At 35.9% G+C, this 13,052-nt stretch overlaps 1 protein-coding gene and 2 pseudogenes across 1 annotated transcript; all 3 read right to left on the bottom strand.

Moving 5' to 3' along the window:
- Positions 1-1,191: 1,191 nt before the first annotated feature.
- On the bottom strand, positions 1,192-4,889 carry LOC128166718 (RNA-binding protein RO60-like; annotated as a pseudogene).
- Positions 4,890-5,030: 141 nt separating this feature from the next.
- LOC128166720 (RNA-binding protein RO60-like) lies at positions 5,031-8,688 on the bottom strand. Its single transcript, XM_052832043.1, has 2 exons — positions 8,412-8,688; positions 5,031-7,347 (listed from the first exon to the last, which is right to left on the bottom strand). Exons 1-2 carry the CDS (start codon positions 8,630-8,632, stop codon positions 5,844-5,846), a joined length of 1,725 nt encoding a protein of 574 aa, XP_052688003.1. The 5' UTR covers positions 8,633-8,688; the 3' UTR covers positions 5,031-5,843.
- A 1,221-nt stretch (positions 8,689-9,909) lies between these two features.
- On the bottom strand, positions 9,910-12,377 carry LOC128165948 (RNA-binding protein RO60-like; annotated as a pseudogene).
- Between the last annotated feature and the right edge of the window lie 675 nt (positions 12,378-13,052).

The following is a 13,052-nucleotide window of genomic DNA, read 5'->3' as shown; positions in this document are numbered from 1 at the left end:
ATTTTCGGAAAGGCGTAAACTTCGAATTTATGACTTACATTGAAATTAAATACAACTCATAATAATAAAACACTTTACAGAAAATAAATCAAATATTTTTCAGTCGATATTTAAACACTGAGTAATGTTGTTACTTAAAAGTACAACTATTGATAAAGATTATTGGTAGTTCCCTTTGAATTGCCGGACATAAATATGTAAATTCTCTCTCTCTCTCTCTCTCTCTCTCTCTCTCTCTCTCTCTCTCTGAATAAAGGGGAAGGGAGGGGGAATCAGCACTTTAAAATCTACGATTCAAACTGACTCTTCAAGCTTCATTGATTTAGAACAAAAGATGATCAACCTCCTGTGTTATGTATACAGGTCAAGCTCCCTAAAGTAAAAGTGCACAAATCTTTATATATTTTACATATCCTAAAACGGGCGCTTTCCTTGCGATTCCCGTGCCTGTCAATTTCACATTTCTGTAGCAATAATTATGTCAATTTCCTTCAGAACAGTGTTGCGCAACTTTTTCACAGAATTAATTTTCAGCACATATAATACACGTAAGGAAAGTTAAGGTAATAAACAATTCCCCACGTGCATGGACTTCCTTAATCATGTAAATTACAGGTGTAATGTAGTCATGTTGGCAGGTAAGGATGTCACGAGGTTAAATCTAGCACATGCAGATGTTGGTAGTACCATTCCATTATACCGTGTAAGTTTCAACCTCTCTAGTAGTCTGATTTCAGAAAGTAAAACAATTAAAATTGCAAATAAAAATGAAGGTTTATAAAAAAAACATGTACAGAGATTTTATTATTAAAAATATATAAACAATGTGTTCGTAGTATAGCTAATCAGCCCAAGTTATTCAGATTTGGTCAATATATTAAAGTTAACATTAAGGTAACAATAATTAAAAGACATAGATATGCAAAACGAAAAGAAAAAATAACAACAAGATGACACACTAACAAAAGCAGACTAGGTCAATAAATCGCATATTTTTATAAATTTTGTTATTCAAACATTAGGATAACCATAACCTATTAACAAACAACATAATAAGCGTCCAGACATAAAACCAAAGGCTCAACTGAAAATTGAAAACATTATATATATATATATATATATATATATATATATATATATATATATATATATGTATGTGTGTGTGTATTACTTTAAATGCTAATACGATTCATTACTATCTACCTACAAACCAAAATGGTTTTTTTAGTGATTAACGTTGGTGCTTTCAAAACTTAACCACTTAATAACAATTAACAGCCATGTAAATTAATTTAAGAAGTTTTGATATTAAAAAAAATCCATTAAATTCATTTTAGAAAGCAAGTATTGCTGGCAAAAAACATTAAAAATTGTTGAACATTATAGCAAATACACGTCCAATGTCCGGTATTACTCATGCGATTAATTGTATATCGGGCATTACTTATAAATAATTCATGTATAATATGAAGATGTTTGATTGTTAGTTTAAATGCAATCATCTTCATAAATGTTTTTCTTTCTTTACCCAGAGTTATCCCCAATATAACTTGACAAACGGGTACTTAGGAGGTAAAGGTAATTTATTATGGTCCAATATTAATTACACGCTTTTGTAAAATGAACTCGTGAAACCTTTTTTTAGGCATGATAAAATTTTCCTTGAAAAATAGATTCGTTGGCAAATGAGACTTTTATGCTTCCCCTCCTAAATTCTAAATGCAAAAGCTGATGGTTAGTAAATGCATGAGTTCAGATGTTTCCTGTCAAAAACTGGTGGATAGCAATCAATTCCAACGATATCCATCATCAGTGGATCATCTGGATCTGTGAGAGAAAATCCATTACTGGCCAATTGGCATACAATAAGCCGAGCATCTGTGATCCCAGTTACAGTCCGGTATCTTTTTATAGCCTCTGACAGGTGTATGACACCGGCATTAGGTTCCGAGTCAGTATACACCACAAACACATCATACTTTTTCTTCTTTTCAATGGCATCCAAAAGTGGAGCGGCACAGTTTGCCGTAACGGGTGGCAAACGAGAGGGAGAGCATTTTTTCAACACCTCATCGAGGTCATCTTGTGGTGAAACTGGTATCGGGATAAGAGTCGTATTTTCTGTTGATAGGTCTCTATGGTTGGGGACGTTGGCATGCTGTGGCAACGGATTACCAGGATAGTCAACGGCATCAGAGTCTTGTTCCGCTCTAACGGTTACCATTTCCATGGCAGCCACAACATTCTCGTCACTTACTGATGCCTGGTCTTCGTTGTTGGTGGTGGCATGTCCTCGATTTCCAGAAAAAGCAACGACATCACAGTTTTGTTCAGTTTTGACGGTTAACATTGCCATGGCAGCTGCCGCATCTCTGGCGGTGATGATCGGAGTTCCCATGACGTGGGCATTCATTGAACCACTCACGTCTATCGCCAGAAGGTATCGTTTTCCTGTGGTGGCTACGTAGTCGAAGGAAAGATAGAATGCTTCTTGCAATGCATTACTAATCTTTGGATTCACCCGCCATTTTAGATTTCCTAGTTCACCTTTGCCTTTGGAGTAAGCCTTTAGAGCCACCAATAGGGTGAAAGGATGAATCCTAGCTAAATTTAATTGTGCTTTTTTCAACATATCTACTACTAGATCTTCTTCAAAACTACTAGTATTTGTACTAGTATCTGTTTCGAATAGACAAAGACTAGAAATTTTTCCTAAATTTCTAATCAAGGCCGTTGTTGGCATGTGCCTTATTAATGCTTTCCATACCTCTCTAGAATTCAACAGCCTAGTTGGCACATGCTCTCGAGCCAGAACTGGACTATATCTCGAAATCATAGCACTCATCAGTGTTTCATCGTTGCAGTTCTTAGCATCATCGTATAATTGAAGTTGTTCAATAATCTTTCTCACTTTCAATTGATCAGATCCCCCCTCCCTTCTTGCCCGTTCCGATCGACTTTGCAAATTGTTTTCTCTATCTCTCTGGCCCTCTTTACGACAAAAATAATTAACCAGGTACCCCAGGGCATCATAGCCCGTTTTGATGTGACACAGACGGAAAATATCCTTATGGGTGAACCCAAATCTCGACTTGTATTTTGTCATCTGGTAGGCCAATAAGGGAAAACCACCTTTTTTAATTTTGTAGTTGTGGTACCACATAGACACCCCCTTGCGATGGGCCCTTCCCCATCCTTTATTTTCTGGATTAACATCCTTGCAATACTTGAGAAACTGGAAAAGGTGGGTTGGAATTCGACAAACATCTGACAAGGCCTTGTAAGCTGCTTTTTTCGTTGCAAGGTCGCTACAGCGGCAACACAAAGCAAGAGCAAATAGGATTGGGTCGGCTTTACAAGCCCTGTTTTGTAAGCTTAATTCTCTAATAGTTTCCACAACGTTCAGTCCATCACCTTGGCGGATTAGTCTGTAAGACAATAATATTTATGTAAAACCGAGTACCGACAACACTTTTGAATGTATCTTTTAATGAAATATATAAAATCCTGCTTTTTCATATTTTTTGTATATATTTTAATGCATTTCTTTTTAATACCTCGTGTAACAGAATGTATGTTTAGGGTAAAAATAAATAAACTGAAGAAATGAACTGAAGAATTTTGACTAGAAATGTAAAAGGAGATTACATTGTTTAATATTATATAAATCTTCAAACCATCAACGACAACAGTCGGTGCTTTAAAGGCATTTTCTTGTGTGAGAACAGTGTTTGAAAATATTTCTTGCAAAGAGGACAAATTTGGTTTTGTATGTTTAATTTGTTTATTTCATGTAAAGATTTGATAGAGTACTCCACCCCCTTAACTGTGTAAATTCTGATCGGTGGTTTCCGTTTACTGTGGGTTCATCAATATTCGTTGAATACCAATTTTCATGGATTCCGTTGTTAAGTTTATCCGTGAAATTAAATGTTCATTGAAGAGCAATTTCTACTATCAATTTGATAGGGTCTTTGGCGACGAATTTGCGTATCTTTGAAACTGTGATACTAGTATTTACTTTATCCACAAAAACTGATACCTTTGAATATTAATGAGATTACAGTACATGGAGAAAACTGCAAGACTTGAAGTAGTTATTATTAAAAGAGTAACCACTGGAATTCATGGAGATTCAATCTCGAGGATTACCTCTCCCTCGAAGTACTATATCAAGAGAGTCATAGAACATTGATAGACTTGTGGTAGTTGCATGTTCATGAAAAGGATTCGATTACAATTTACAAAAATTGGTCCACATGTGTATTAAAATAATTTCGCAAAAAGGAAAAGTCTATTTATATATTAAACCCCAATTGATTTAAATTCTTTCTTTTAAGACCGAAATTAAATGCGACTGTAATGTACCAGTAAATGGAGTTACTAACATCCAAGCTGTTTCGTGACATCTTTTTTATTTGCTTTTGACATCCCCTTGCAATTAAGCTCTATTAGTCATATCAAATATCTAATACATATCTATAATTGATAAGTGAGAAAGTAAAATGTGGTCTACATAGGAGTGATTATAAAAATACCTGAGGATGCACTCAGCATTTTCCTTTTTAAGCTCCTTCTGATCGACAAAGAAGGTGCCGCTCTCCGACCCAAGGCACAAAAATCGTTGCAAGCGAGCTTTGTCCGGTGTTCTGTTGACATAGCCTCTCGCGTTATTCTGAATTTGATCCGGAGTGAGGGGCAATGTGATGGGCACTTCTTCACCCTCCTGGATAGACATAACTAATTCCTCATCGATGTGCAGATCTGTTTCACTCATTTTTCTAGAATGGTATGCTATGATCAGACCGTGAACAACGCCCTGAACCTCGTCGTTGTCAAAAACTGGAATTCTACTTTCGGTTTGAGTAAAATAGGTCAATCATAAGCAAAAAGTCCCTTTCCTGCATGATCACTCTGTTCGGAGAATAACAGGATGAAAGTTTTTTTTTATCAAAAGGCAATATTTCACAGCATACAATTCTATTAATAAAGGATTGCATGGTATGGCCAATTAAAACAACATAAAAAGATTCATTCACTAATTTAATTAATTCTGATATTGAAACATTTTAAACAAATTCAACTCGAAAACATTTTTCATTAAACGTACATGCACTAGCATCTGTTTCATTGCTGTTGAATCAATGAACTGCACAGTAAATCCTTTTCCTAAGAAATTTTGATATTTCATTTAATACCTGCATGCATATAGTTTTGATTTTTTTTTTTAAGTTTCATATTCTATATTATGATTTCGTCTCAAATTATTGACACGTACTGATGGGTAAAATTCAGTGGTATTTTTTACAATGAAATACTAACTCGTTATCTTTAAAATAAAAATGTTTTCATTTTGCTTCTTGAATTTTGATATCCCTGATTGTGCCTTTTAGCGAGTTCGTTTGTTTTCTATAGAACTAACCCAATGGATTGTTTCGCGCCATTTTTGAGTATTAATTTCTTTCTCTGAAAGTTCAGAGACACTAGTGCGTCTGTGTATAAAGATATATAATTTTAGATATCACTGAATGGAAATTGCAAGACATTTCCAGGTCAAAAGGGCTCAAATATAACCCTGTAAATTATCTATAGTTAATCAAAAATTCTGCTTTATAACAGCACTTGCCCATTTAGACCAATAGCTTAATTCGATTTTGAAAAGAAAGAAGAGGGAAACATAAACGGAAACTCCAACATGTATTTTGTTTTTAAAAAATGCAAAGGCTTACCCAGTACATTGATTGTTCGTAAAAGGTACAAATATGTCCATTTATTAAACAAATTTAAATCAAAAAGTTCAACGTTTGTTAAGGTTATTCTTGAGCAGAATCACATGTGCGTGCTCAAATGTTTCCTGTCACAAACTGGTGGATTGCTGCCGGGGCACCAGAATCAAATCCAACGATATCCATCATCAGTGGATCGTCTGGTTCTGCGATGGATAAGCCATTGTTGGCCAATCCACATACAATGAGCCGAGCATCTGTTATTCCAGAAGCAGTCCGATATCTTTTCAGGGCTTCTGACGGAAGTATGGGACCGACGTTCATCTCCGAGTCGGTATACACCACAAACACATCGTACATTTTCTTATTTTGAATGGCATCTAAAATTGGAGCAGCGCAATCTAATGAATCAAATTGCATTTGAGAAAATTTTTCCGACAATGCTTCGAAGTTATCTTGGTTTGGAATGGATACTTCCCTGATGTTGATATATTCTGTCAATCGGTTTCCAGAAAACGCGACGACATCGCAGTACTGTTCTCGCCTACCGGTTACAATTGCCATGGCAGCCGCCACATCCCTGGCGGTTAGAATAGGAGTTCTCTTTTCGTGTTCATTTACGGATCCATTCATACATATCGCCAGTAGGTATCGTTTCCCCGTTGTTTCTACGTGGTTGATGGTAACATAGAAAGCTTCTTTTAACGCGTCTCGCACCTTTGGATTCACCTGCCAGTTCAGTCTTTGCTTTTTTGATTCACTTTGGCCTTTAGAATAAGCTTTCCTAGCAACCAACAGAGTTATAGGATGAACCATAGCTGTTTTTAGCAGCTCTTTGCTCGTCAATTTATCTACTGTTAAACCTTCACCAAAACTGTCAGATTCTAACAGATCAAGACTAGACATTTTTCCTAAATTTCTTATCATGGCCGTCATTGGCATAAATCGCATTAATGCTTCCCATACCTTTTTGGAATTCAACAGCTCAGTTGGTACATGTTCTCGAACAAGGTACGGATGATGTTCCAAAATCATCCGCTTCATCATTTCTTCATCGTGGCAATTTTTAGCATCGTCGAAAACTTGAAGCAAGTCGATAACTTTCTTAAGTTCCGATTGTTCAAAGCCTTCTTTTTGTTTTGCCAATTCCAGGTGCTCTGACCAATTTATATCTGTCCTGTTTTGATTACGACAGAAGTGATAAACCAAGTACCCCAGGGCATCGTTGTCTGTTTTGATGTGACACAAACGAAAGACGTCCCTATGGGTAAACCCAAATCTCGACTTGTACTTTGTCATGTGGAAGGCCAATAAAGGAATGCCACCTTTCCTATTCCTATAATTCTCGTACCACATGGATACACCTTTACGATGAGCTCTTCCCCATCCATCCCCATTAGGATTTACATCTTGACAATACTTGATGAATTCAAAAAGGTGGGTTGGAATTCGACAAACATCTGACAGGATCTTGTAAGCGGCATCTTTCGTTTTGTGATCGTTACAGCGACAGCATATTGAAAGAGCAAATATAATAGGGGTAGCTTTGCATGCTTTTCCTTCTATGCTGAACTCTCGGATAGTCTCAACAACTTTCAATCCTTCACCCTTGTTGATAAGTCTGTAATCATAAAAAAACGACTTTATTGGAGAAAAACGCGGTAGCACTTTGCAGTTCTATTAGTACAGATAAACCTAACCATTTCACCACATTAATTCAAATACTAGTATATATCAATATTCAGAACCTATTGATAATATTGAAAGACTATAATGAGACATAAAATTATTTGCTATCTGTATAAAACGGACTAGTATTTCGACACTTATTGGGAGTTGATTTTAATCAACTCTCCTATGCAGTTACTCTGGCAAACCGAAACTGAAACAATGTTTGGACCTAAGCACAAATCATCACCACTGACAAGACGTAAATCTTAAAAATAATAGATAAATTCGGTGTATTGTATGATGTACCATCTTTTTCAAAAGAAAAGTATCTATTAATACCTTGAAAATAGTCAGTGTACGAACAATTCAATTGATTTTTGTAGTTGCATGTATTCCTACGCTAGAGTTCAGTATAGTCTCGTTCAACCAAACGCTCGGCTGTTTCCGTAAATCCCCGACAAGCGGAGAGTCTCTCTTGGTAGTCGGAGATTAACGGTGACATCCGAGACTAGAGTTCAAAATTGCTTGGATCCAGACGTGTACAATTTTTAGATACATTTCGATTACTGATACACAGTTTGATGGAATTAATTCTATCTTTAGATATTACACATGATTCATATGGGGTTTTCTCGAAATTCTTGTCGGAAAATTTCGAGAATTCATATTATAAAAAATTGCATAACATATCGTTGATTTTAAAATTTATAATAATCAATAAAGTCAACTCCCGACAGTACTTCGGTACTTTGATTGAGATACCTGCTCATGTCTCTTAATTGCCAAAAAAAAAATCCGTCGCAGATGCTCAAGAAGTCATTTAATATTTAGGAAAAGAATTTGATCAATTATTGGACTTTTCGATCGCCTGGACACAGAACCGTTGAAAAGGCTAAGATTATGAGAAAATTGCAATTGACTTTATCAATTTGCAGCAAATAGCGGTCAACATTAAAATTACGATTATTTGATTACCATACACTTATGCAAAGATACATGCATATACAAAATTACCTGTCGATGCAACCGACATTTTCCCGGCACGTCAGTTCAATTTCATCGGTGTGGTAGGCGCCACTCTCTGTTCCCAGACACAGAAATCGACTTAGGCGAATTTCGTCGATCGTTTTGGGGACATTATGGATTTGACTTCTTTCCGACTTACTTTGGGTTCGATCCGAGTTTAGAGATTCTTCTGGCTCCTCGAACTCGTCCTCCTTTAAAAAATCATACATTTTACGTTTCGAAGAGTCTTACACAATGAAGACGCCTTTCGAGAGGAATTCCCCGTACCCATAATTAGAATATCGGTAGTTTCAGTTTTGAAATGGGAATACTAGTATATGAAAATAGGTGAAATTTAAAAATATTTATGCATTTAAGGTGGTTTACTATACCTTGAGCTAATTTTTTAAATCAGCAGAATAGGACTTGATTATGAAAAACATAATGAAGTATATAAGTCAAATAGCCGAAAAATGATCAGGTTTTTTGTGGGGGGGGGGATATGATTTCATAAAATTTGATTCTGTAATTATGAACAGAATCCTCAAGCTGATTTAAACACGGGATATGCGTTTCACAAGCCCGATACTTTAGCTACTGAGCTATGGTGAAATTCAAAGAACTAGATACAAACAATTTCACAAAACATTTAAGTAGCCATTTTGTGACCTAATGTCAGGTGGAGTTGGAATTTTTGACAGCAGATAATAAAATCTTCTCATTTGGGAGAGAAAAGATACCAATATTGTGTAAATAAGAGAAAATGATATTCAATAAAAAATTTTTTTGGGATTTATGAATTTCTTCCTTTGCATACTACTTTACGAAAAGTAACGGAACTTCCAAGTTTAAAACAATATAGATACAGGTAGCGGCTCACTTAAAATGATAGTTATACTCAAAATATTCATCTATAACCAAGATAGATTTTTTTTTCATTTTTTTTAAGAATAGTGGCCATTTCTGTATTTATGTTCTATTGGGTATTGTTGTGCAATAATGCCCAACTGATTTGGCGATTGAACAATATTCGCCGATCAATAATTTTAGACGTTAATAAAACTTCCTATTCTTTTTGCGTTGCATCGACTCTAAGGCAAATATGAATAACGCTGGTGGTTAATGGCGACAAAATTCCCACTTTTTAATCAAAGTTAAATCTTTATGCAGGGGTCAGCCCAGGACTGTTATAAAGTTCAACTCCATACAGGGGAAATTCCAATCCTTGGGCTTCTGATCCTTAAAACAATCTCCACTCTTCACACCGATCCTGCCAATTCCAGGACTGGCAGAAGGATTGCTCACAAACCAAAGCTCAAACGCCCACCATTACTTGAAATGAAAGACTTTACAAGCACTAGTTACATTTTTATAAACACCCACCAGAGATGTGTTTCCAAGGGTTGATGTTATGCAAGTAGACATTACAACATTAAGAAAACAAAACGTCAACACAAATGGTATGGTGTTTATTTTTTGAATGTTTATACAAAACAATAATGTCTATTTATAAAACAAATTATGTTACAATGATAAATTTTATTGCTGTCAAAACATGACTTTTAAAATAACAATGAATTAATATTCGTAAATACAGTGATAAACATGTACATCATATCAAAATATACTGTGGAATCATTAGATTTTGTGGTTGCTCAATTTTCGTGGAATTCGAGGCTACCTCTCATCGACGAATATACACCCCTACAAATTAATAAACTAGGGCTATAAAGTCATAATCCTTTTGTATGTATACGAAAATACACGAAATTACGTCCACTCGAACCTGCAAAATTTAAGCAATCAACCAAAATTGGCCTCCACGAATTTTAATGATTCCACAGTATTTACAATTCAACACTTCCATTGTCAGTTTCATTAGTTTGTGCTTCAACGTATGACGAAACAGAGCCATTTTTGTGAAGTGTCCGATATATTACAGGTTTATTATCTAATTGAAACTAATATTCTTTAAGGTATAAAAATCCTATTATGGAGAGATTCGTACGTTGGCAATCTTGGATACTTATATCCCCCTCCCTCCTACATTATTATTAACAGGACCTGATGATCAGTAAAAGAGTCAAATGTTTCCTGTCACAAACTGGTGGATAGCTTTTGGAGCTTTGGAATCAAATCCAACGATATCCATCATCAGTGGATCGTCTGGATCTGCGATAGAAAATTCATTACTGGCCAGTCCACACACAATGAGCCGAGCATTAGCATTCCCAGACCTTGTGCGATATAATTTCAAAGCCCTTGACGGGTGAACGGAACCATCTACATTTACCGAGTCGGTGTACACAATAAAAACATCGTACATTTTCTTATTCTCAAAGGCATGTATTATTGGAGCAGCGATATTTGTTTTAGCATACGGCAATTTAGAACATTTATCCAACACTGCATCGAGATCATCCTCAGGAGAAATCGAAAAATTGGTTATGTTGGGATGTTCTGTCGATTGTATTCCAGAAAATGCAACGATATCGCAATTTTTTTCACTTCTACGGGTAACCAATGCCATGGCAGCAGCTGCTTCTAGGGCGGTTATACTCGGGGTTCCATTCACATGGGGATTTTCAGGATCACTCATGCATATTGCCAACAGGAACCGTTTTCCAGTGGCTTCTACGTTTTTAAACGAAAGATGGAATGCATCCCTCAAAGCATCTCTCACGTTTGGATTCTCCTTCCATTGTATTGTTCCTTTTTTATTACGGCATTTTGAATATGCTTTTTCAGCAACTAGTAAGGTTAAAGGATGGATCCTAGCCCCCTTAAGTAGTTCTGAGTTTTTCAACTTACCTATTGTTAAAGTTTCTCCAAAACTGTCAGAATCCAACAGGCCGAAACTAGACATTCTGCCTAAATTTCTTAGCATGGCCGTCATTGGCATGAACCGCATCAGTCCCTCCCAGACTTCTTTTGATTTTAATAGACTCGTTGGTACGTGCTCTCGAACAAGGACAAAAAGTGGACGCTTTTCTTCATTGTCACACTTCTGCACAATTTTCAAAACATTGCTTAAAATCATACGCTTCATCATTTGTTTATCTCTGCACCTCTTCGCATCATCGACCACTTGTAAAAGATCGATAACTTTCTTCAGTTCCAATTCATCATATTCTGTCAAATTCTGTCTTGCAAGGTTAAACTAATTTTGCCAATCGTCTTCTCTGTGACCATTTCCACGATAAAAATGGTGAACTAGGTATCCCAGTGCATCATAGCCGGTTTTGATGTGGCACAGACGGAAAACATCCTTGTGGGTGAACCCAAATCTTGCCTTGTACTTGGTCATGTGGTAGGCCAATAGGGGTATCCCTCCATCCTTATTCTTGTAGCTATGATACCACATGGACACCCCCTTACGATGAGCTCTTCCCCATCCCTTTCCCTTGGAGTTCACCTCTTGGGCAAACTTGATGAACTTGAAAAGGTGGGTTGGAATTCGACAGACATCTGGCAGGGCCTTGTAAGCTGCTTCTTTCGTTTCGGGGTCGGTACTGCGGCAACACAAGGCAAGGGCAAACAGAACGTAGTCGGATTTGCAAGCTCTCTTTTCCACGCTGAACTCTCGTATAGTTTTCACAACGTTTATTCCATCTTTGCTGATTAATCTGAAATATACATAGTTTATAAGAGTATAATTGTGTGCCGACAATCATGCTATAAAAAACCTTTCCGTTTTATGTTGGCAAAAAAGGTGGTGTTGCAGATCTTGACCGTTTTCCCCTTGCAATCGGTAAATACATGTGTGTAGAATTACCCTGTTTATAAAAAAATCTCAAATTCGAAGACTTTTAAAGAAGTAGAATGATATGACCAGCATCCATACTTTATTTCTTGGTGGTTTCCGTGTCCGGAAAGATATTTGAATAAAATTATGCCTTTACATGTAACATACCCGCAATGGTCGTCTATGTAGCTGTGTCTATGCGTGTAACTAGAGATAATTATTACATGCATTGATGCGTAACAGGCATTTCAAAATCTTTCTCGGTTACGAGATTAGAACTATTTTAAAGGGACTTGGACACGATTTAAGATCAAAAATTTTAGTTTTATTTTTTATGTATAAAATGGTTTACTGGTGCATTTTAAATGATTGACCAAAATATTGAATGTTTAAGTCAAGCTACAAGCGAGATACAGAGGTAAGATTTGGTTGTTATGTAAACAAAGCTCGAGTCTTATAGTTGTTTACAAAAAATGTAATGAAAAGAATAATCATTTCTTTGACAAAATGACAAGTAAGAACAATTTAAACTAATTCAGTATCTTCATAAATACTATTATCAACAAAAGAAAGATACATTTGATTGAAAATTACGCCAATACAACATATATGTTAAAAAAATGACAATATTCGAGTTTTGTTTACAAAACAAAGAATTATGAACTCTGCATCTTGCTTATAACTTGATATTTGACTTTCAAATCTTGACATAGCATTATAAACTTCTATATTAATCAGTATAAACATTATGAATGGAAAAATAAAATTTGAAAATTTTAAGTCAAATCGTGTCCAAGTCCCTTTAAAGATCAATTGATGGTTGTCGTGCGCATAAAATATGTTTTTTGCCTTCACACAGGGCATATCCGCTATACAAAATGTAGTTGTGGGTATTTTAAGTCTTT

This window comes from Crassostrea angulata, chromosome 10 (genome assembly GCF_025612915.1).
Source record: "Crassostrea angulata isolate pt1a10 chromosome 10, ASM2561291v2, whole genome shotgun sequence".
Classification (NCBI taxonomy): Eukaryota; Metazoa; Mollusca; class Bivalvia; order Ostreida; family Ostreidae; genus Magallana; species Magallana angulata.
The sequence above is the reverse complement of the archived record's forward strand: the minus strand, read 5'-3'. Positions and strand labels throughout refer to the sequence as shown.

What these genes read in the sequence shown, in the direction of transcription:
- LOC128166720 (XM_052832043.1), bottom strand. Translation starts at nt 8,632, where the DNA reads ATGTATGATTTTTTAAAGGAGGACGAGTTCGAGGAGCCAGAAGAATCT. An exon ending in AATGTCGGTTGCATCGACAG is followed by an intron (nt 7,348 to 8,411) that starts GTAATTTTGTAT and finishes TTATGATTACAG; the next exon opens with ACTTATCAACAAGGGTGAAG.